General features: G+C 36.9%; 1 protein-coding gene across 1 annotated transcript in view; it reads left to right on the forward strand.

Annotated features, from left to right (window-relative positions):
• The window catches only part of LOC148835823 (von Willebrand factor A domain-containing protein 3B-like), a 53,533-nt gene extending 28,412 nt beyond the window's left edge, over positions 1-25,121 (forward strand). The window contains exons 25-35 of the mRNA XM_088913180.1: positions 208-345; positions 2,917-3,014; positions 3,709-3,929; positions 6,546-6,823; positions 7,972-8,131; positions 18,689-18,805; positions 19,006-19,127; positions 20,410-20,502; positions 21,288-21,453; positions 22,945-23,179; positions 23,583-25,121. Of these exons, the coding sequence (XP_088769306.1) occupies positions 208-345; positions 2,917-3,014; positions 3,709-3,929; positions 6,546-6,823; positions 7,972-8,131; positions 18,689-18,805; positions 19,006-19,127; positions 20,410-20,502; positions 21,288-21,453; positions 22,945-23,179; positions 23,583-23,766 (1,812 nt within the window). The 3' untranslated portion in view covers positions 23,767-25,121. The remainder of the gene's footprint in view (positions 1-207; positions 346-2,916; positions 3,015-3,708; positions 3,930-6,545; positions 6,824-7,971; positions 8,132-18,688; positions 18,806-19,005; positions 19,128-20,409; positions 20,503-21,287; positions 21,454-22,944; positions 23,180-23,582) is intronic.
• The last annotated feature ends 216 nt before the right edge of the window (positions 25,122-25,337 follow it).

The raw sequence follows: 25,337 nt of genomic DNA on the forward strand, positions 1-25,337 counted from the left end.
TTCCTCTCCAGTTGTTATTCTATAATTTGTTATTCGGTAAGTGATTCCTCAATTGCTGTCATCATGTATTCTTCATGAGATGGTTCAGGACAGAAGGTTTAAATCAGCGTTTTTGGTTAAATGTGAGTTAGGTTGTGTGCTGAGTTATGATTGATTACAGTTAAATTTGACATCGTACAAATCCAGGCTCCTGATTCTTTATCACAGGTTGGGGATTTTGTGTTTGTTGGAACTGGGACAGAGGATGCAGGTGATTGCTTTGTCCCTGGGGTTGTCATAGCAACTCCTCGCAGAACTGAGGCATCAGATAAACTGTACACTGTTCTGAAATACAACAACAGAAAAGTAAGTACAATACGCAGAATTCAAAAGGGATGTTATATCTTGGGTAAAATTAAGGCAATACTGATAACATGCGGTACGTGTTTTCCTTTTATGTGAGCCATCTTGACATTTTTTACATCTGTCCTGGACATACTGATGAGCTGCATCAGTCAAAGGAAATGTTTTTCATTGCATTTGAATATATGCAATTTCCCTGTTCTTATTCCTCATTCTGAATTCCCCAAATCAATCTGTGGGTTACGCTGAAACATCTCTGCAAATATAAAGCCGAGTGCTCAACTGCTTCTTTCTAGTTTTAGGCATTTTTTTCCAAGTTGTACTATGTAGATGGTAGTACTTAGTTTAATCAAAGTACTGTGAAAGTATCAAAGTGGGCTAATGCAAAATAAAACCTCCATACTGAAAGATTATAAAAGAAAATCAGAATGGATGAAACTAAGTTTTAAGTTGTGTAACAGAAAAGTAGACAATGTGGTAATAAAGTAGTTTACAGTACATGTACTTACATTTTATTCTGTACAGCAGAATAACTATTGTCTGAAATTTGTTCTAACAAATGCTTTTTTTTGCTATAAGAGTATATATGAGTTTAATATATTAATATTCATATTTGACAGAAATCCTGATATATTTGTTTTCCGCTTGTTTGTGTTTGATTGTTTGGCACAGCCTTGTGGTGAAGTAGTAAGTGCTCTACGTTTGTATCTCTGTGTTCCTGTAGCCTTGAGCAAAATACTGCACTCACATTGCTACAGTAATAAGCCCAGCTGCATGAATGTTTTCAGATGTATGTTGCTTTGCATAAATACCTCACCCAAATAATTTACCCTCTGGGTACTCCAGTTTCCTCCCACAGACCAAACAGATGCTACTAGGTTGATTGGCTTCTGGGAAAATTGGCCCTGGAGTAAATGTGTGTGAATTTATGTCTGAGTGTGCCCTGCAATGGACTGACATCCCGTCCAGGGTGTATCTAGCCAATTGCTTGCTGGGATAGGCTGCATCTCCCCCATGGCCCTGTAGTGGTAAAACAGATTAGAAAATGGATAAATGGATGGGTGGGTGCAATGCAGGTCTATTTAAAATTTGAGGTGAAACCACCTGATGCTAGAGAGGTGTTAGTGAGGAAACAAAGAGAAGGGGGTCGAAGGCAGGAGCCTGGAAGAGTTGTGTGGGTTCTGTGTACAAGTGATAGGTTTAAGCATTGGAGCAAGGAGAAAGAGAGCCAGAGTAACCTACAGTAAGAGATGGCAGCAGAAATATGGGAAGCAGGAGAAGGTGGGAGGTGAATAGGCTGAGTATGGGGGACGGTGGGTGAGGCAGGAGATGAAGTGTTGAAGAGTTTGCAGATGTCACAGATTTTAGAGGAAAAACAGGAGGCACGGTAAAGTCCTTGGATGAGAGAGGAAAGGGGAAGAGGGTTGGTAAGGGAGGAAAAGGTGAATAAGAGGGTTGTTTGTAAAATATTGAATGTTTTAAATTATGAGTGACAAAAGTGTACTTTGAAGAGAAGGAATAAAAAGTAAAGAGTGAAAGATAACCAAAGCAGAGTTCAACCTACATTTCTGGCTGAACACAGTTCTGGTTTAGCAGAACAAAGGAGAGCCAGGGATAGGAAGGGGATGAACAGGCATAGTGAGAAGAGCTGGGATAAGAGCAGCAAAGAGAATGGGACTAACAGTCTCAGTTAAACTTAAAGAATGAGTCAGGCTACTTGTACAGATTGAAAATAAAGTAAAATTAAAGAGTGATAGAAAAATGTGACAATAGGATCTGGTGGAGGTGGGAGACATGAGAGAGGGAAGGAGATAAAGTAGAGTTCAGAATATAAGAAGTTACAAATTAAAGGAGGCTGTTCTGCTCATCTAGCCCTTTTGTTGGGTAGGTAGTAGCTAATAGACCCAAGGATCTTAATCAGCCATTTCTTGAAAGAAGCCAGGATATCAGCTTCAACAACATGACTTAGAATACACGGGTAGAATTAGAATAGTCAAGACGAGTGACTTTGAGTGTGACGGGGAGCCGTCTGTAAAGATAAGATCCAGTTGAGGAGTTTTGTGACCTTTGTGAGTAGTTGGAGATGAAGAAAGGGAGAAGCCTGAGAGCTCAGGAAAGGAAGTAGACCAAAGATAACTAGTAGGTTCAGTTCTTATAGAAGGTTAGCAACACCAGAGTTCGCCTCAAATGGCAGAAGACTTGGCTGTGGTTGAGGAGAGAGAATTAGTGAGGAATTCAGGCAGGAGGGAGATGGTATGAGGTTGGGAGTGAAAAGAGAGGACCAGGAGCTGGGAAATAATGAAGAGGACTGGAGCAGAGAAGGAACGGAAAGGAGAGGGAAAGAGGGAGAGTTTGCTTCTCATCCTGGAGCAGAGGCACTTGTGAGCAAGTTTGATCAAGCCTCTGGCCTCTTCTTGGCATCCTCCTCTTATTGGACTCCTCTTTCTGTCTGAGGGGCTTCATGGCCTGCGGTGCTTCTCTGTATTGGTCACTATTGGTGCTGCAACCAACACCCATGGAATTTGACCAATTAGTATGTTTTTGTTTTAATTTTCTGTCTCTCCTGATTTGCAGGAGCACTCTCCACGAAGAAGAATCATTAAGATCAGCCAGACTAAATATTCCTTTGCCTGCCGTTACATAAGGGAATGCCAGATGGTGGATTACACAATGTAAGTAATTTCTAGGTTTTTTTGATGGTCCATTTTTTGTGGTTATTTTTAATTTCATTCTGTTGAACACTAACATAACGTTGAGCCTTGGGGATTTTACCATGAAGACCCAACTATGCTGAGACCATGCTGTGTTTTTGGTATAGGACAGGTGTTTGCATTAGTGCTATTAGCAGTACTCTGAATAATAGTTAATACCACAGTGCCAATCTTTATTGAATCTACTGTTGTTTATTTGTTCATGATTTTAACTTTATGTGTCAAGTAAAATAGTACAGGTTTGGAGAAAAATATAAAATTTTGCTAGTTTGCTGTTTATGTACTGTAGTTTCTGATTTTCTTTGCGTGTATAGCACTGTTGACATGATCTATATCTGCATGGCTTTTTTTCTGAAATGGAAAAAGAAACGGGGAGTGGCACAGTGGTGTAGTGGTTAGCGTTGCTGCCTCGCAGCGTTGGGGACTTGGGTCCAATTCCAGACTGCTATCTCATGGAATTTGTATCTTCTCCCAGTGTTTGTTTGGGTTTCCTCCTGTTGCTTCAGTTTTCTCCCACAGTTCAGAGACACACTGGTAGGTTAATTGGCCTCTGCCTTTTTGTGAGAGACAGCACAGTAAGTGATCAGACTCATCTCTGTCGCATGTTTGTCGTTTGTGTTTTAAACACTACAGTGTTTGTTATTTTCATTTCTAGTCCAAGTGTGCAGTTTGTGAAACCAGTTCCTAAAGTCTCATCCCAGAGCAGGAAATCAGGCAGTGTGTCATCACCAGAAGAGGAAACAATTAACACAGAGCATAAGAAGAGGAAGGATAAGCTGAAAAATAAGCACAGTGGGAGACCATCAGACAAGAATGACATTTCTGACAGTGACATGACCCAGGAGGAGGACCAGGAAAGCTCATCAAGTGATGAAGGTGGCAATCAGTTTAGTAGTCAGGGATGTAAAATAATTTGCATTTTAGAGGAGGCTAAAATTATGATTTTGCTTTGCTCTTCTGTATAAATCATTTCACCTTCTATGTCCTTTTTACTCCCTTTGATCCAAAAGGTTAGTTGTCATGATAAAGTAATAACTATTCTAACATTACCTCTCCGGTTCTCAAAACTGAATTTCTCAGAATTACACAATGCCATTGCATTTTTGGACAGCTCATAAGTATTTGTTAAACTAAAATTATCTTCCCCTTTCCTAAGGTAATTTAAAATTTAAAGCTGACAGAAGTGAAAGAATATTTGAATTATGTCTTTGTTCCTCAAAGCCATTCTGCGCTTTTCTACTGGGTACATGTTTATATTCTTTAATTTAAATTAATTTTTCTTCTTGTGGCACGTCCTTGGCTCAGATTTGATACAAGCAGGAAGCAATTTCAACATTTGAATTTAATTTAACACCTGTGTTGAGGAGAGCAACAGGCTGGCTGTGCTAATTGTTTTGTTTACCTTCTGGCCTCCTTGTTTACAATAATTTGTTGCTTCTCTGCATCCAGCGTTGCATTTGAGTTCTTCAGTCAGCATTTAGATGCACAAAGAGAATGAGAATGAAAATGAAGGAATTCTCAGGGTCAAAGCAACTTTTTTATTTCTCCATCTCCTTTGAAGTGTCCTCGGGATTAGCATATCATCACCCACCAGAACATTTCCATCTGTTGCTGCAGACTTTACTTGCAAACAATTATTTTTCATCTTCTCTTCTTTGATCTTTCAAAACTTTTCTCATTTATTTCAGGATAGATGTTCAGAATCATAAATTTGAACACAGGCAGCTCTGTGTTAATTTGGCTAGCATGAGCCACTCTAGGTCTCCCTTCTAGGTGTCTAGACTAGAGCAATGTTTGAAGACTAATACAATGACAAGAAAGATTGTTTTTATTACCTGAATGGTTCAATAATTCTACATTATTATTTTTGCTATTGGTCTGATGCTTTTATCCTAGATGTCTTACATATACTGTAATTATACAGTTTGAATTGAAATATTATTAACTCACAGGTACTTGTGAATAAAGTGTCATGCTTAATGCTATAGATGAGCTAGTATCTACACAGTGCTGGCCACACTTTGTATCTCTTGTCATTTAGAGCCAGTTACCATGGTAATTATTCAACAGTAGTATTGTACCACCTGGAGGCAATTATCCACTTTGCTCACCTCAGGTGGTTCAGGAAATCATAAGCCATGACCTGGCAGTGGTCAGGAACTCTGTAGATTTTGCTATGTTTCAAGCTTTGCCCCGAGTTACCAAGTTCTCTCTGTGTTTGCTTCCTGTATTCTGCACCCTGCTTCGCCCTGACTTCATTCATTGGATTCTCTTCTGGAGCTTTGCACTGTGTTGGTTTTGAACTTCGCTTGTCCCTGTTTATGTAGCTGTAAACAGTGTGCCACTGTGCTGCTTAATCACACTGCTGTTTGCCTGTATTTCTGTGCCTGCTCTTGGGTTCATTTTATGAAAATGTGTCACTGCTTCACCATCTTCAGCAGAAATATATTAGATTGAGAAGTACTAATTACAGGGGTCTATAAAATTGCATTATACAGATTAAATACGCTGAAAAGCGAAATAGTATTAAAGGTATAGTATAAAACATCCACCACAGCAAAGACTTTGCATGATTTCTATATATCAAAACAGTACATATGAACGGTAAATTGTTACAGTTGAAGAATAAGCACAATCATGATCCACAAGCATTTCTGCAGGTATTGTTGTCACGTCTGGTTATGATAGTATGCAAATAGCAAGCAAATAGATTATATGATTCTTTAGTTAGGAACAGATATTCTGTCATATGATGGTTAAGATATTGTGCAGTCCTGATATTTGCACAGAGTCTGAGAATGAGTATGAGCAGAAAAAAAGCAGAGAGGTTAGCCTGGTAAGGCTAAAATCCAGTTTTGAAACAGCTGCAACAGAAACCCAAAACTGAGAATAATACTATAGTAGGGGCTCGGATACTGAGCTGAATGATCAGTTATTAAAAATAAATAATTATAAACCCCTAACTGTGAACGATATGCCAAGAATATATTTTACAATGGAGGAGGAAAAGAAGCAGGGAGGAAAAAGAACAACCGCTGGACAAGATGAGGTCTCCTTAAACAGTCCCATGAGCAAGAGGTGAGAAGGAGAGCTGAGAGGAGGATGGACGATGAATTCTAAATCACCTTGAAATCACTCTAAAGAATGAGGGTTATGGGAAAGAAAAGAGAAGTCATAATTTAGAAAGTGAGCAGAAAGGTCACAGTATGATGGAGAAGAGTGCTGGAATCTGTTCTGAGGGGGTGCAGTTCTACATTGTGAACCTGAAACATTTTACAGAGACAGAAGAGAGCAGAGGACACACAGAAAGAGCAGGGCTGAAGATGGCCATTATCCAATTATCCAAGCTCATCCAAATGATGGAGGGAATATTTTTTTTACTAGTTCACAAACACACAATTTGAAATATTTCTGAGAGTGTATTTTCAGAACTGTATTTGTAAATGTTATCATTTTGTAAATTTGTCTCAGGCCTTTTTATTGATCTCACAGGCAGGCAGAAGCCTGGAAATGAGCCACAGAGCAGCAGCTCTTATCTGTGCAGATCTCAGGAGAGGTCAGTTGATTTGCCGGCCTCACTGATGGGGACTCCACTCTCTAAGAGGCTGTCTACCCCCTTAGCCTCATATTGTTCTGAGAGATCAGAAGCCCAGGCTGCGAAACCATCTTCTACAAATTTGCTGGAGAGAACTGCGTCTACCAATAAAAAACTAGAGGAGCTGGTTCAGGAGCTGCAGAAGGCTTTGACTGAACACAGGTCACAGCAAGAGGTACAGTATGTGACAAGCAGTATTTTCTCCATAATTTTTTTTTATCCTACTTTAAATGCAACTTTCTGCAGTTGTTTTCCCCACCTCTTTACATTTCAGGAGTCTGCATGAAAATTTACCCTTACTTTATTGTTCAGAATATGTGAAGAAATTTTCATTTCTCAGAACTACTTTACCATACTTTGAATAATGGTACCGTTATCTGTGAACTTTAAACTGTAGTGAAAGACATTTCACATCTAAATGGTCCAATATTTTTATTCTCTTTTTAAACATTTCGCATCAAACACTTTTTTTCCAATTTACATTTTTTTCTTTCACTTTTAAAGGAAGAAAAAGTAAACATTTTTTACATAAACAACATGGTACTATATTGTTTTTTTCTTGTAATCAGTACTTGAGATCCAGGTATTTTGTATTATCAAGTATAGCAGTCTTGTAAAATGAGAAACCACACTGTAATTCTGGTTTTGTAGTAGTAGTAGTAAATAATAATAATAATTATAATAATAATAGCTTACACTTACATAGCACTTTTATGCAGACTGCGCTCAAAGCACTAATGTATATTACCCATCTGTATAGTGCGAGGGCAGCCGAAGTGTGCCAGTATGCTCACCACATACCAGCTTTTAGTGGGGAGAAGAACAGAGTGATGAACTGATAGATGGGGATTTGTTAGGAGGCCATGATTGGGAAAGACCGGTTGGGCAATTTGGTCAGGACAGTGGGGTTAACACCATTCCTCTTTTTGAAATACTAACCTTCTGATAGTTAATAAAGGCTTGCTCTATTGCGTAATTATTGTAATCCAATTCTACATCAACATATTTTCGCTAAATTACTTAATCTCTGTGCCAGTTGGGCCTTTGGTTTGCTGTTCATTACACAAGTTCTAGAATCAACTACTGGAAATATTGGTTAGTTCCTGCAATATTATTACTTTTGGATGTGACTGTGCGTGATCATTTATAATGGTGTACAGTTGACCCTGATCGTTATAACGCTACATGCTAATGTGTTTTTATAGCCTTAATGGGAACAGGGGTTAGATGGTTTAGAGTTAGATATCGTAGAATCAGCGATGTACTGTAGCTAATCAGACTAATTCTGTTTGTTTTATTCTACTGATTTTTTTTTTCTTGTAGCAAATTCAAAAGTGTGTTCAAGACCTTGCCAGCCTGAAGCTGCATGGAGAGTCTGATTTCCTTGCAGAGCAGAAACAATTAACCACTCAGCAGAGGGAGTTTCTGGAAGGGCTGGAGAAGCTGACTCATTTCTCACACAATGGAGCAAGCCAACAAAAGGGTAAGGAAGCACTGTGCTCCACTGCTGTGAAAATGAAGAATGGAGGCTGTTTCAGGATGCCAAGGCAGAGCACAACCTTAAAATCTGTCTTGAAATGGCTTGATGCCCAGTTAAAACCTTTGGGTTATCTTTGCCTAAAGGTCTGCAGTTCCTGTATTATTTATTAGTGAGGCTATCAAACAAGGTGGAATCAACATTTGTCATCTCAGTTTTTATTTAGCATTCTGCACCAAAACATGTATTTTGCATATCTTCCATTTATGTATGTGCAGCGCCTGCAGAAAGTCTAGACCCCTTTGAACTTTTTTCACATTTTTCTGTGTCAGTACCTCAGCATTTCCTACATTCTAATGAGGGTTGTGTCCTCTCATACATACACTATACTGTAATTTACAGTTTTCAGGGGAAAAGTATTTGATTAAAAATACAAAACTGAAATATCATAACTGGATAAGTTTCCATCCAGCTGAATTAATACTTGATTGACGAACTGCAATTAGTTTGCCGGATAGGTCTTTACGAACCTTGTTTATCTAAACTTGGCAATATGTGACCATGCTTCTTTGCAAAACTGTTCAAGCTCCGTCAGGTTTCTTAGAGAGCATTAAAGGACAACAATCTTGAAGTCTTCCCACAGCTTTCAGGATCTTTGATATTTTTATACCTGTCCCCAGAGATGTGCCTTTCCACAATTTTGTCCCTGTGTCCTTTAGAAAGCTCCTTGGTGCTGTAGGGGTTTTGTGAATTTACTAGCACTATATTTAGTTGTAACAGTAAATTGTTTACAGTAAAAAAGTTTACAGTACTGTCACGATTATAGTCCCCCCTCCTAAAGGGTGCTCCAGCCCTTTCACTCAAGACTTTATTCTCTGCACCTGTTTCCCATTCCCAGCCCACCTTAAAAGCCAGGCGCTGACGCTCTTCCGGGCTCTGCATCTGATTTCCATATCGTGCGAGTCCGGGACCTGGAAGCGCCTGGTCCCGTTAAGGTTTTAACCTCTGTTCCCGTTCCTGTTCCCCGTCCGCCGGTTCCGACCCGGCCTTCGTGGTTTTTAACTTGTTCTGATGGATCTCCTGGTTTTGGACTTACCCTTGCGTTTTGGATTATCCCTAAGGACTACTCTCTCGGATTGTTCGCCTCGGCCACACCTTCCCCGTGCACCAGCGCACCTTGGACACGCCCCCTGTCTTCAGCCCCGTTTTCCTGCATGACGTTTCCCTAGTGTTTCCCTACTCCGTCGGACTGTGTCGTCCGCATAGGGTCCGGAAAGAACTGTTCGTTACAAGTACTTTGGCTTAGGAATCAATTGGCAAAGCAACACGGAGTCGTCACAAGTATTTACAACACATGGAATACATTTATTGATACATTGAAACAATGTGTACATAAAATATTCAAAATATTAAGCTGAGACAGAAAAGATATATAAAAACAGGTCTATTACGTTAGTATACTGTTGGTTACTCTAACTTCCTCATCAGTCTCATTAAGTTAATCAACATTGAGGCACTCTTAAGTAACTATGGCTAGTAAATGAATTAAACTGATAATAATGTGTTAATATAACAATTTTTTTCTCAAGAGGGTGAATACTGAATTATACTCATCCACAACCGTGGATTTGTAACAGAAGGATGGGGAACAGTTGACTGGGTCCATCCCAGCTCTGTCCAATCCATGCTCTGCTGGCTCAGTGCCACTCCAGTCCTGAGGCAGCTGGAGACGTCAGGGAGAGAGAGAGAAGGATCCCGCTATAGCCTCGCGTTGACAGTCCATTCCCTCAAATGGATTGTCCAGGTTAGCGTTGAGCTGAACTGGGACATAGTCTGTGCACAGGGAGGGAACTGCTCAGTCGGGGAGAGTCACACAAAAACGGGAGAAAATCAGTTTGCTCCCGGTGTAGTGGCTGCTGTTGAACTATGCTCTGTGCAGGTGTATCGACAAAAAGTCCAACCGTTTCTTTTCGGTGATCAAGCGCATGCACGGTGATAGCTAGGCTAGACCTCAGGCAGAATTCTGGTTTTATGTACAGGCTCACCCTCTAACTCGGCGCTTGGGGAAAAAGTTCCAAAAAGTCCCGAAGTTTAGACAACAAGTGTAGTGGGTAAGTGGTTCTGTTGTCAGCTAGGTTGGTTCAGCAGAGAGAGGAGGGTGGCGGAATTAGAGGAGATGCACTGCTTTTTAAGTTGGTGATTGGTCAAGAAGCTACCAGGTGGAGTGGAGACCCAGGTCCCTGATTGGTTGTCGTCTTGCTAGATGATTGACCATGCCCTGTGATTTTTAGGATTATCTCCAGACGTGCTAAATTAGGAGTGCTATTACAAGGGAGGTGGACACTTATCCAGCAAAGCTATTTTAATTTTTCTAAAAAGTTCTTTTTTTTTACTCGGAAGGTTAAGGATATTATTTGTAGATAAGAAACATTTCAGTTCTTTTTAATTACAGGCTTCAAGGCAACAAAAGGTGAAAATTGTGAAAACGGGGTGTAGAATTTCTATAGGCAAAACGTCTGTTTTCCAGCAATACATCACTATATTTAGATTCTGAAGTGCTCAGGTGAAAATCAAAATACTTATTTTCTCCTGAACACTTGAAGGCTTGTGATGGAAACATTACAGCAAAATGAACTTTTGGAAAAATGACACCCACATTGGGCATTTCTGATGACACAGAACCTGAATAATTACAATTGTTTCTTGGGAAGTCTAAAGAATATTAATCAACCTGTTAGCAAAATTTGAATTATAAAAAAGATTGTATGTAAAATTATTCAGAGAAGCACTGTGTATAACTGATTAATTCCATGTTATTGTTTCAGGCAGAGATGCAGTTTATATTCCATACTCTGTTAATACTAAAGGAAGCTACCTTACAGATAACACTGATAAATCAATTTATATTAATAAACAATACTTTAGATGCATTCTTGTACAGTAGTTTTGTACCATTCTGAATGTGTTTCTTATGGTAAGTTTCACAGCTTTCATTTTACTAAATGAATAATGTTGGTACAATAAATATGAGCAAAGAAAGATTCTAGAATAAGTTCATACCTTTTGTTCTAAAGGGAACATGGAGTCAGACTTATAGAATTTAATGGGTATTGCATACAACAAAGGAAACTGTAGGAAGGTTAAACTCTCTATAATTGCCAGCTGAAAGTCTGTAGATAGTCATAATACAACTACTCCATGAAAAACAGAGAAATTTTGTTTTGTTAGAAGCTTTAAACAAGGTTGTGATTAAGAGTGTCACTGCTGTTAGGGAAAGATAATCACAATGCAATTTAGAATGATGGAAGTGGACATAAATTACTGCTTTCTATTTTAAAAAATGGTGTAGTACATTGATGAGTAGCATAGTGGCACAGTAGTTAGCATTGCTGCCTCTGGGCCCCAGGTCCAAAGACATACTGGTAGGTTAACTTGCTGCTGTGAGTGTGTGCTTGAGTCTGAGTGTGCCCTGTGATGGACTGGCGTCCCATCCAGGGTGTATCCTACTGTACCTTGCGCCTGTTACTGGTTAGGACAGGCTCCAGCTCGCCATCAGTCCTGTATTGGGCAAAGCAGGTAGAAAATGAATGGATGCATAAACTGGCAAACAGCCTTCTTCTCAGTTTGGGAAGTCCAAGTTCATTTTAATCAGTAACTTATATTTAATTAAAATTGGCTTGAATATACTAATTATTTTTTTATAGTTGTTATTTTGTGACTCCCTATGAGAATTTCTGGACCTAAAAATAATTTGTTTTAGTCAGTGATTATCTTTACCTGGCTATTTTTAAATTATTTTTAGAGTGCAATGATAGACACTTTAGATACAGTTATACTTAATACTGAAAAAGTTCAGTATTAAAGTATTATATAGTATTATATATTATATATCCTCTACTCAACAAAGAAATCAGTTAATTATTAATTTTCTTTTAAATAAATTCAATTAATAAACAATGGAATTTCTCAGTCTAACTTTCTCATGTAGAATGGATTAATTAGTAGCAAGCGTTAATCTCAAGGATTATTGATATGTATTTTAGCTTTAATACATTGTCCCTTTAGGTAACCATTGCTGGTAGTATAGTGCTCTTTCTCCTAATGCTAATGCATAATTTAATCACACACTTCTCTTTCAGCATCAAAGGTGGGGAACAGGTGATCCTCTTGTTTCTCTTGGTGTTTGTGACCTGACCTGATTAAAACACAAATCTCTAAAGTTCTGAGTTTAAGGTCTTATAATCCTTTGAACTTAGATGGTACTGCTCTGGTGTAAGTCATTGTTTCAGACACCTATTAAAAACAGAATAATCCGCTGTGACAGTTTCTGTCAGCAAGGAAGAGATTCAGCCAGTTTCCTCTATACGTACGTATTTAAAAGTGTAGATGATAATGGATGACCCATGGGTTTATCCAAGCAAAATAATTAGTACTTGCCTGTTGGTGCTTGTCTGCAGAGGCTTTTAATTGATCCCAGTGCATCTAGACTTAGTGAAAAGAAAATTCTGGTATGGAAAGCAGATTTATGTTATACTTGGACAGAAAAAATATGTTTCATACTACATAATTTTAATTTCATTGCATTGCTTTAAATCATCAAAGGAGACAGTTTGCTTTCTGAGCTTCAGGATTTGCCTAAAGCTACATGGTGCTGTGTGAATAGTGGCTTGAAAGCAGTAATGATTACTGTTCTTCATTTTATTTTACTATTAAAAATTTAAATTAAAGTTAAAATTTTAAATCTGAATGCCCCTCTAAATATAAAAACCCTACGAGTCTCAGAGTCTATTTTTTTTGTTTTTACTAAAAATAATTAAAAAACATTCATGTTTCTATCAATGATTGATTTATTGCTGTGTTTGTATTTGATTTATCACCTTATTGTATAGCATTTGCATGAAACATACAGTACCTGTACTCCATGCTATACCATTAAATTTGGATTGATCAAAATCCAAAATATTCAAAATCTGGAGATCACATCGAATTTTTCCTTTATTATGCTTCCATATGATAATGCACTTTAACTAACTACAGAAGAGGAGACATACATATATATTCTGTATTACCCCTACCAAGGAAAGAGCTTTTTTAAAGTATTGGGAGTGCCTATTCAGTAAAGTACTGTAGCAATGTAGTCTGTTTCTCATGAACTGATAAGCCTGTTTACTGCCAGAATACTGAAGGCAGATAAGGGATGCTGGGTGAAAGTGTGCTGGGACTCTGGGATAGACTGCTGATGGCTTCTGACTGCTGAGAGGACCGAACTGCAATTCATACCTTACTCTGCATTGCCTTTCTTAGAAACCTCTTCTATGTGGCAGCTGTTATGCCACTTACATTTAACATCCAAATGGCATCAAAAGATTAGTAACAATCTCATTGCAGCTGCTAATCCCCAGCTAAGAGACGCAGTGAATCCAGAAGCTTGCTTGGTCACAAATCCAGATATGAGTGCTTGGTGAATAATTAACAATCAGAAGAACAAGAGACATGTGAAAAAAGGCGGCTACAAAGCCCTGGAAAGTAGCCCTACAAGGCCACATGGGTGTTATTATAATCAGACGAGCTCCATAAACTGTTGAAGGGTGTTGAATCCAAGGCCCAGTACTGCACGGCAGCAATGCTGATCCCTGTGTGACCATGCTACCCAAGTGTCCATTCATCACTAAATTATTTAGTGGAGGATGAGGCTAGGTACTAGCCTATTGTCCTTGGGATCAGTGGAGACTAAAGTGATCAACAGTGGACATACAGTATTCAATATTGTAGTGTACTTTATAGAACCTTGTATGAATTTAAATTAATGAAGTTAATTAAATATATATTTTCTTTCCCTGTCAGACTGTATTGCAGATCTTTTATTTTCTAGATTTGAGAGACATCTCATCAGAATAAGAAAAAGGATTTTCAAACATGAACATTTTACTTGCTTAAAGTAACTGCCATTTGAAAATAGTGAAAAACATACAGTATATAAATTTCTTAGGAGAGTCATATCCCCCTTTATTAATGAAGAAAAGCCACATCTACTTGAAAAATAATGCTTTCTCATGTTTTATTTATAGCCTATGACTACAATTGCTTATTTGAGAATTTGTGTGCCAAGTGCTTTTCTTTAGTGTTGTACTTTTATAAGCTTTAAATTAAAGCTTTACAGTTGGTACGTATTTTCAACTCTGATCCAAGAAAAGGGATTAGGAGGCTCAAAGAGGAGATGAGTTTTAATCTGTGATTAGCAACATTGGGCTGCAGATTGTTAAAAGGATTTCCCAGGTCTCTTTAGGCTGGCCTGGGGCTGACAGTTACTGTGGTGACAATGGGTGAACAAGTAAAACTCCATGTGATGAGTCCTCAGTTCTATGGACAGAACAACTGTCAATACGTGTCAGGCCAAGGACTGTTTTGCACTTATTAACAAATGTGAAATACGGGCATTTGTAAAGTTCATACTCATACACTTCTTTTTCAATGTTTAATATGAGAATAGCTGTCATTTTACTTGAAGACCTGTCTAATGTTGGAGGTCTACCAAGCTTATTTGTACTCATATTATGTTTTGGTTAAAGGGTTTGTAAATATTTTCAGTGATTGTGCATATTGTAATTAATGTGGCCTTTACCAAAATATTGTTAATTGCAGACCAGATTAATTAACAATTATAATTTAAATGCTTCTAGATATGTACAAATCATTGCTGACAACATATTTTCATTTCAAAACATTTGATGCATTTAATAATTGCCACCCATTTACATCACAAATATCCTGAATAATTTTAAGTGTTTTATATTTTCAAGCTTATACAGTAGCAACAATGACTAATGACTGAGAAGCAGTTGCGTCTTTTTTAGACTGAGAGTTTTGAATCACTGTGATTTAATGTATTAGGTGGAATAAGGATGGTTTGAAGCACTGTTAAAACAGTGTTTTCTTGTTGTCCTGAGGTGCTTCACTGATTAATAACCTCTGAGTTCTCCTGTTATGTAACTAGAAATCTGCTGTGAGATCCTCTAAAGATATTCTGCGGGACTTGAAAATGATCACCTGCACTTCGTCGAGAAGCCATTAAGTTCAGATGAGGACTGAAGGCCTAGCTTGTTAATAGATCCTGAGCAGTGACTGCAAGACACATGATGATCAAAAGTCTTTGTGTTTATTTTTAAACTTCAGGTTTAAAAAGGCACAACGTTGCTTTATTTAGACTATACAGACACAATTAAGATGTCGGTACTTGAGGAAATACAGTGTGGAGTCAATACAAAGAAAACATTTCAATAGTGTTTGGAGCATGTTATATCAGTTGATTGGATTTATAAAGTTCTTATTAGGAGTCTAAATGTTGCACTTAGATAATGCATTAATTAACCAGTTTCTTTGGTCAACTAACATGGAGACCACCAAAAATGCTTTTTTATAAAATAAAGTATTTTGGTTTTGGTATTGATTAAATGTTTTAGCATAATTTTGAGTACTGAATCATTCATAATTGACTGTAGTGTGACTGTGACTTTGATTAGACACAGGTGATGAGGTGATGTACTGTACAGTAAGTCCACTGGTGAAAGTCAAAAAAGGAAATCCCATCCCAAATCCCAAATCTGCCTATCAAAACAACAGTGCTTTCATGACAGCAGTATGTCGGAGGTGTGAGGATGTGTAAGGATCCTATGGGAACATTGATTAATTCACATGACTGAACAAGGCTCCTCTAACAATCAAGCATCCCATACGGATTATCTAAATAGTATACGCTTGTATGCTTCAAACATAATACTAGTTCAGAAACAAAAAAACACTGTTTTATAGAATACATGAAATGTAATTCCAGATTTACACTTGGTCATACAGACTGGATGCTCAGGACTGGATGGATCATCAGTTCGCGTTCAGCAGAGACTGGACAAAGAGGAACCTGTCATAGAATGAGACTGGCACTAACAGATCATTGTTTTGGCACTTCAGGATTTGCAAGAAATGAAGTCAATACAATAAAGGAAATAGGCTCTATTCCTTTAAATGGGTACTTTCCCGTAATTCCAAGATTTCACAGACACATGGTAGTGCTGTTTTTTTAACAGCCCTGTTCATCTCTTAATCCAGTTGACCTCATTCACTTGGACTCATATTTTTTTATTGTCACATTCCATTCTGGATGGTTTTGAATATAAGGACAATAGATAGAATATACTTCTGAATATAGAGTATAGGGTCTGAAGGGCCTAGAGCAATTCTGTCTAGAATGTTTAACCTCCACTCCCTTTCAGACGTGCCAGAAGCTCATAGCATTGTAATCTGGGCCAGAGGAGGTTTTATAAAAGAAATGTGACAGTGTTTTCTGGACTTGAATTATTTCAGACAACTATGACTTTAGTCTTATGTTGCAGTATGACATTTTTGAATGCTTTCAGCAGGACATAATACATAATTTTCTTTCATGTTTTTGTTCCTATTTCATCTGGGGTACAACTAAAGCTGGAAGGTACTGAATTCGTCCTCAAAGGAAACTTCTAAGGAATTGGCAATAACCATCTCATATGCACTACTAGATAATGTAGTTTTGATCACATCATGTGAAATTCTATTATATTCAAAAAAGGATTTATAAAGTATATTACATAAACCTGTTATGTGTGCATGAAGTTTCAATATAGAATAATGACTGCAGCAAATAGCAGGAAACAGTATATAATTATATATGCACATAGAAAATTTGTATAACAAATAACATGAAGTGCAAATATGACATACTATTTTTTATATCCAGGATCTGACAGATTTTTAGGAGATAACTGGGTTTAATTTTTGTTTGTCAGGTACACTGCATTTATGGATCCTTCTCCCATAAATCAACCTCTGTAGGGGCCAAGAATATAATTTCTTCCTCTGTCCCATCAGCATGAATGGAGCCTGGCTTTGCAGAAAACATTGCTCTTCTGTCACGCAATGCACAGCTAGACCTCCATATTCTGTTAAAAGACTAGTTTTATGAATAATTATTTACATCAGACAATAACCCGTGTGATATATTTCATAGCCCTTTTTATGTGTTTTCTTTTAATTTATTCAAACTACTCTCAGTAGTTTGGATGAATTCCATTCCATCTGGAGAAGGCATCATTTTGTAACAATGTATTCTTTCAATCACCTTTCTCTTGCCCTTAATATAATCTCCTGAATCTTGTACTGTACATCGATAAAGTGCTGGATGTAAATTATTAAAGGGCCTGGAATAACACCATTCGCTCTAGGTGCGTTTTCGAAATGTCAGATGGGATAGCTTCTTTCTGCACTTGCGTTAATCTAAAAGATGAAAATACAGGCAACTTTGCTCGTATAGTAACACATTACTAAAAGTTAGTGTACTTGATTAATCCTGTTATGCGATATCAAGCCATTAACATTTGCTTCCACTTTACACGGTAATTAGCTGTGCATTCCACAGTACAGTACCATGGGAGAGTCCAATCTCTTTGAGATCAGCCAGAAGTGATTGGTGCAATGTGATTTTATGCTGTCCTCTCTTAATCTGTGCTCACCTTAAATCATTCTTTCATTCTCATCACATGCCCGAGCCATTCCTGTCTGTGTTGTCTCATCTCATCAAATAGAGATCTTAGTAAGTGATTTTATTAAGCCAGAAAACATGATTACTTTTCCTAAGGTGTATGTTATAGAAGGTGGAACTCAGGAAAACACCCCTGGGCCCAGAGAAACCTGAGCCAAAACAAAATTGTAGTATAACTTATTATTCATTTTATGTCCAGAAATGCTCGATGTTCAAAGATTATTCAACAAAAGCAGAGTATTTTCTTCTGCTTTAACTCAGTTATGTCCCTGGATGTGTGAAACAGTGGGATCACTCATTTTGAAACTGGCATCTAGTATATTCTCAAATTAGTGTCATTACGTGTGGAGATTTTGTCGAAGAGTGAACTGCTAAAGGACTCCTTGGCTCTTAATCCAGTTTATTTTGCTGTCAGGTCTTGTTATGTAAAGTGCCTGTTATGAGCAGAGTTGCTGATTTGCACTGTGATGTACTATGGCACAAAACGCAGTAGCTCCAAATTAGTTGCTTCAGATTTTTGTACTAATTACAGTATGGTTTCAGTGATGAATCTGAACATTTCAATATTTGTATTCAGTATAAGTACAAATCTTATGTGCTCCTTTAATAGATTATGTGGGTGAAGATGTGCTTTTAACTTCATGAGTCTGCTGTCTATGGCAACTTGTAGTGATATTGTTGCACAGTAGTAAGAAACCAGAACTCTTGTTGACATATTTCATAGATAAGAATGACCAATTTAACACCACGTCTGGATACTCACTCTCTTGTGTGGCATGCCTCTCTCTCTTTTTTCTTTATCTGGCATTTTTTATAAAAGCTACCTGTACATTATTAATGTACAGTCCGTACCATCTTAAGTAGTGTGGAGGAGAAGACACAGAACATTTGAAGCTGTTGTTTTTTAGATTATTTGAAATTATGCACTTTTTAGTGCTTTTCTCTTATTTTTTAAATATCACATCATATTTTTCTTTTTTCCTGGTCACTGAAAGGTGAGGCTGTGGCTGACATTCCTGAGTATGTGAACAGTGCCAGACTCAAACTACCCAAATTGAGTCCAGGACAAGAAGTCCTTGCCCGTTGGTCTCACGATGGCTGGTATTATCGCAGTAAGTCGATGCTGATGGTAGAAAAAATGGAATTTCTAAATATATGAGTGCAAGAGGGGACATTTATACAAAGCATTAATACCATGTGATTTTAACGATTGTGAAGCGCTCAAGGTCACAAATATTAGAAATTGTTTGCCCAAATTCTCACAACAATTAAAGTTAAAATAATAAAAGTACTAAAAAATAATCTTTGACAGGTTCAGTCATCCACTCCTGTGGAGACCAGAGCTACTTCCTGCAAAACAAAGAGGGAGAGTTGGAGAGAATCTGGAGAGAAGATATCATTACAGAGGGTCAGGACTCTGAAAATGTAATAAAGGTAAAGGAGACTTAGTCACCATGTACATAGATATGCTGGAACTTGAAATGATAAACATACAGTACAGTAATTCTATAATTTATATTTTGTTTATGACCATACCTTTCAATATTTGTATAGTGCATCTATGACTATAAATGTATTTATATTTAGATTTGTGATGTGACTGAATTTAGAACCTAAATTAGTTAGTGTGATTGATCGAGTAATATTCCTCCTTATTGATATAATGTATTGATATACTGTACATATTGATAGACAGTCAGGAACGTATAACGTCATATTCACTACACTACACTATTCTTACTGTAAATACCTTTGAGGCAATATAGTGAATTTCATTAGCCAGCATTATACGTACAGTACTTACGTTTGTTCGTACAAGATGGTCTAAATGAGAATACATCCCCACTTCCTTTCGAAGCATAAGGATGTTTGATTTGAGATACCAATAAAGCATCTTTGTGAAGAAAGATGACAGTAAAATATTCTATCAATGCCCAGAGCCTACCATAAGTGATACGTACAAATAGTCATATAAAGAAACATAGATTCATTACATGGAACTTCCCCCAAATCAGGAATCCATTTTATTTTTCGAAAGCATAAATAAGGAAGCAATCCATGATACCCAAGCACTAAGAAATGCAAAAGATTAAGGAGATCAGCAATCTTTAATTAATTATTTAAAATTTTCTTTTTTTGAATTTGTTTTTCACTCTTTTTTCATATACTGTCATTTTCATTATCTTGATACAAAAAAATATTTTGTACAAAACACATTGAGGAATTTAGAAAGGTTTTCCAATTATTATAAAAAAAACTAAATGGATTCTTATGGTCCTTGAATTGATAAGTTATTAACAGCCAAAGGAATGTGTTAAATGGCCTCATCTAATTTGGAATATTCTTGTTATATGCTTCTCAATTTGCATATGTTGTTAATTAGGAAGTGTTTCAACAACATTTTATGCTTTTTAACAAATGCTAAAAATGCTAAAAAAGTAAGCAATGAAAATAATTGAAACCATATCATTTTTCAAGATCTTCAATTGCTTTTTTACAGGACAGAAATATACTCCATTAAAAAATATTTTGTTTTGACTATATTTGTTTCTAACACTGCCTTTGCAAAAGATGTCACACGGGTGTGGATTTTGTAAACTTCAGAAACATTTTTGTTTCCAACAAACTGTGACAGCCTAATGTACTGTATGTTATAATAACTGTTTAACCCTAAGCTCTTAATTGTAAAAATACTATATGCTGTACTTACTTCCAGATAGAAGATCCTGTAATTGCTGTCCATCCTCTGTATCCTGAGTGCTATTGCCCTGGAGTGGTAATAAAAGTGATGGCTGACTTAAAGCTGGAGGTGAGATTCAACTGATGATTTCATCATTTACTAGAGCAATGTGAGTGCTAGTAGCCTGATTTCATTATTTGTTGTGACCTTAAATTTTAAACGTGTTGATGAATGAATCACAAACATTACATTGGAACATCCCAAAGAGGAAACAGTCTCACTATGGCCAGTTTATGTGGTCTTGAGACATTGACTTCTGTCCAGCAATCAGCTACTGAACTCTGATGTATACAGTACATCAAATTTTGCATTCCATCTTTAAAGATTTAATAGCTGTCGAACAGGCCAAAGGTTACAGAGTCGTGTCTTCTTTCTTTGATGTTTGGGGAGCTGAAGATGGAACTGTCCATTCCAAAGAATTGAACATAAAAAAGCAATGAACATACATTTAATTATTAATTCAGAAAAAGATGCAACAATTTCAGTTTGTTCTAATGGCCTAGACGTTTACGATGTATCTATGCATTTATCTATACATATCACCCACTAATAGCTTTAAATTAGACTTGAAATGTTTAGCTGGTGAGCAACTTGGAATAGGTTTTGCTCAGCCTGCTGAGGGAGTTTAGCCTAAGGAAATAAAAGCCTGGGCATAAGGACAGTCCGAAGGCTATTGGAACCCAGAATGGAGATTTCATCCCACATTCCTAGGGAGTCTCTCTTCCAGATGAGCATCTTGGATTCCCTCTTTGCTATTCCGTTATTTTCACTGAAATCTAAATGTGAGGGATATTTCAGAAGTGGACCCGACAAAGTTAAATCTGCATCTGTCCCTTTGTTTTCCTGTTGTGTAGGTCAGATATTATGATGGAACCGAAGGCCTGGTCTCCAGAGAGCAGACATATTTGATTCCTGCACAGAAGTTTGAGCAGGATGTGGCCTACATGTTGGAGTGTGAAGAACGATGGGTGGGGGAACCAGTAGTTGCAAGGGATGATGCAACTGGAACCTATCATCTTGGTAAATCTGTTTTATAGAGCAAAATAGTTTTGTACAATTAAGGTTTCCAATTCCAATTAAAAATGATATTCTGGAAATGCTAAATTGAAAAAATAGCATTACTTTAGCTCTGGACAGTTTGACAGTGTATTAAAGAAAAGGTGACACTTATAGTACATCACAGTCTTTACAGGGAAATAGGGATATGCTACTACCACCTATCTTCCTAATATATAACAGTGATATAGATTCTGGTATAGTTGGTAAACTTATCAAGTTTGTACATGATACCAAAATAGGTGGATTAGCAAACAGCTTTAGAAGCAACAATGGAAAGATTTAGAAAAATTCAGTATTGGGAAAACAATTGTCAGCTGATATTGAATGTAGATAAGTGTAGAGTGTTACATGCAGGTAGTAAAAGCTTAAATCATAGAAATAAGATGGGGAAACACCACCTATATACTATATAAAAATGTCTGATTATAATATGTTTATGTTGTGACGTTGCTTACATATTCTCGACAAAGTGGTGAAGCAACAATACAGGTGAAAGGAAATATTGTAAGGATACAGTATATTTACACTGTACACATGAAAAGCCAAACTCACATGTAATCAAGTCCACAAAAGACATAAATAACCCTCCCTTGTACGTTAATTAAAGTACTAGGGCATTTTCTTTAAGTTAATTAAAATAACATTGATCAAGTAAAAGAAATAACAGTAATCTCAAACTAATAGTTATCAGCTAAAATCTGCACTCTGCATCTGTGATTATTACATTCCACAATATTCACTGAGCCTGTAAAGTCACCTCTAGCCTGTCATGGCCCATGCTACCAGCACTTAACTGGGAGTGTACATTACAAGACCAAGTTGAGATGTGGTTGCTGGGTTGTGGGTACTTGGTCAGGCAGCTGGGAGAGACTTACTCACTGGCTTGATTCTACTATGCACTAGTAAGACCTTAATTAAATTGCTGTGTACAAATTGCTGAGTACAATTATGGTTAAAGAGGTTGCTGCTCTGGAATCAGTCCACATAAGACTGACCACCAGATATGATCAGAACATCAAAGGAATGTCTCTGACTCTGTCTGGCTAAAAGAACAAGCTATTTCAAGTTATGAAGAGAAAAATTATTCAGAATTCTCAAAGGCATTTACTGTATATAGCCAATCCAACAGACAGCAAACCTGGAAACACAAACGAAAGGACACACTATGGGAGAGTGAAAACTATTAAACGAATAGTGAAAATAAATTAGGGGGATATTTTATATAAAAGATTGTGGGAATCTGGAGCTGAGCTACCCAGCCTAATTGTTGAAACTTAGATCCTTTCTTCTAGAAACAAAATGAGCTAGATAGCTGAATTGGGTTCTCTTAACTTAAACTTTTCTTTATAATTCTAGGATTCTAGAATTCTTTATTGTTTATGATACTCACCTGCTATTAGAATCTTGACATGAAATTATTTCTTTTAAAAATGTTATGTCTCTCCTTAATAGCTGAGGTGCAGCAGCGAGTGGGAGATGGAAAGCACTATGTGGTTTGCTGGGCAGATGGCACAAGCACAGTGCAAAGAAAATCTTTCATCTTCGGAAAGTTTAGCCGCTCTTGCAAACTGGCAGAGGGTGACTTTGTGTTAACCCTAGCAGACCCCGTCTCACTGATCTTCCTACCTGGTGTTATTCAAGGGTTCATTGGCACTAACCTGGATGTTCAATTCATCAATGGAAAACGGTAAATCTATAAGATCTACAGTGCTTCAAAATATGACTTTTAGGATTTAAAAGTGCATCTTTAAGTGTTTATATTTTATTTATCAGTTATTTTACTGTTCTTTTTATCTCTAGTGAATAACAGATTATAACCAGCCCCTAAAAAGAGCACAAATGAGTAAAAGTATTAACCCCTTGTTCTTCTTTGCTGTAGAATTAAGAGTGAAAAAGTTATTATAAAGATTTTCTTTTACAGCAGACTATCTTGCCATCTGCTTCAATTTACAATGCTACAGCTTTGAGCATGTTTCTGTGCTGGAATAACAAAGTCACAAATGAGTTGAGTTATTGAGCTGGAACTGTGTAATAGGTGGTGGTTGATTGGGAAAGTGATATTTGTTATTGTTTTTTTTTTGTCTTGACAGCTGTCAGCATGTGGAAACCCATCACTGCTTTTGGCTCTCAGAGGAACAGTTTAATATAGAAGTACAAATGTATAATAACAAGTATTTGAAGCACCAACGTGTACAGGAGAATGAGGAAAATGAGAGTGAGGATGAATTGGCAGAGTCTGTTTACTCTCCTGACTCAAGTACTTCCAGTCACTAATTGTGCCACTTGATTGCTCAAGGAACACAGAACAATTGTTCTCATGAAAATTCACAAAGTATGAGGCTTTCTAAATGATAGTAAGGAACAAAAGACAACGAAACTGAGCTGTACGCTATTACAGGATGGCTGCGTATACCAGTATCTCTGAACAGAAAACCAATTAAATAACATTGATCAAATTATCCCACTGGGATAGACATATAGCAAATATTGACTACAATTCTTACCTCTCAAGAGTTTTAGCAGCTTTACATATGTTTCCATCTATCTCAGTTTGGGCTCATTATGCAGGAGTTATTAGTGGATATGTGCTGAATTATTATTTATGTGCCTTTATCATGAATGAGAACCCCTTGCCTGAGTGAGTAAGTACTAAACATAGAAGCCATGCGATCCCCACTCTGTCTTAGTATAAAAAAGATTTTTTTTTACATGTTTTGCTTAATTTTCATTAAGTCTTCAGGATGTAAATTAGAAAAAAATAAAATAAATCTTTAGCTTTCACCTCTCTAAGCCACTGCACACAGAAATTGATCAAACGATGAAAGGCCTGACAATCAAATTGTTCAAGACAGAACAATAGTTATGCTGATTCGTATTTGCAACAGTATTATTTTATCAGTCGTCCCAGGTTTCTTTCGAACCATATCTACTCCAAACACGCCCTCCCCCAGCTGTCTTGCACATTGTAGTCAAACAATTTGAGCTAAAACACAGCTTTTAACTGACTTGAAAAAGCACAGAAAAATTCACAAATCCCTGGCAAGTTGCTATGCTTACCTAGATCCCCGAGGTTTGAATATCAATCCATTCAAATAAGCAAATAAGCCCTTCTTTCCTTAAGTAACTTAAGTATCCATCAAGCACGTAATCTATCTCATACATATTCAGACACAATATTTTGCCAGTAAATAGGGTAATGTGGCAGCTTGCAGAATAACACTCGGCATTTAGTGTCTCATCAATAATCATTATAAACAGCGATGACATTTTAATGAAGCTGTAAGTCAGATTGCTTTTTTAGTGTTTTTTATTTCATTTTTTTCCCTTTTTTGATTTTTGAACTTTTGTTTTTTTACTCTGATTTTAAGGATTCTGATTTACATCTACATCTAACATTATACATCCATTAATTTGAAATTCATTGGGAACAACACTATTTGAGAGCATTGCTCTTCTTTTATAGTCAATTTTTAAAAGCCCGTGGCTTGTTTAATTGTATTCAAATGTAAAGTAACACTTCAAAATATTTGTTAAATTGATGTACAATACTGTTAGATTGTACTGTAGAATTGTTGAGGAGTTGTAATTCTTTGGGTGGAAATTAAAACAACATTTATTTTGATTTAAAATATTGATGCTGGTAACAATTTGATTACGTTTACAATATGCTTAGTATTCAGCAAATTGCAACTAAGTGTACTGATAATTGTAAAAGAACACTTTTTAAGCACTTTCATTTAATGAAAAATATTTGCATTTGAGCCTGCTGACAGGTTGAATTTTTGAATAAGACAATGGAGTACAAATATTGAATTGTATAGTGAAACACATTACATAACCAAACA

This window comes from Atractosteus spatula, chromosome 4 (assembly GCF_055471065.1).
Source record: "Atractosteus spatula isolate fAtrSpa1 chromosome 4, fAtrSpa1.hap1, whole genome shotgun sequence".
In the NCBI taxonomy this organism is placed as follows: Eukaryota; Metazoa; Chordata; class Actinopteri; order Semionotiformes; family Lepisosteidae; genus Atractosteus; species Atractosteus spatula.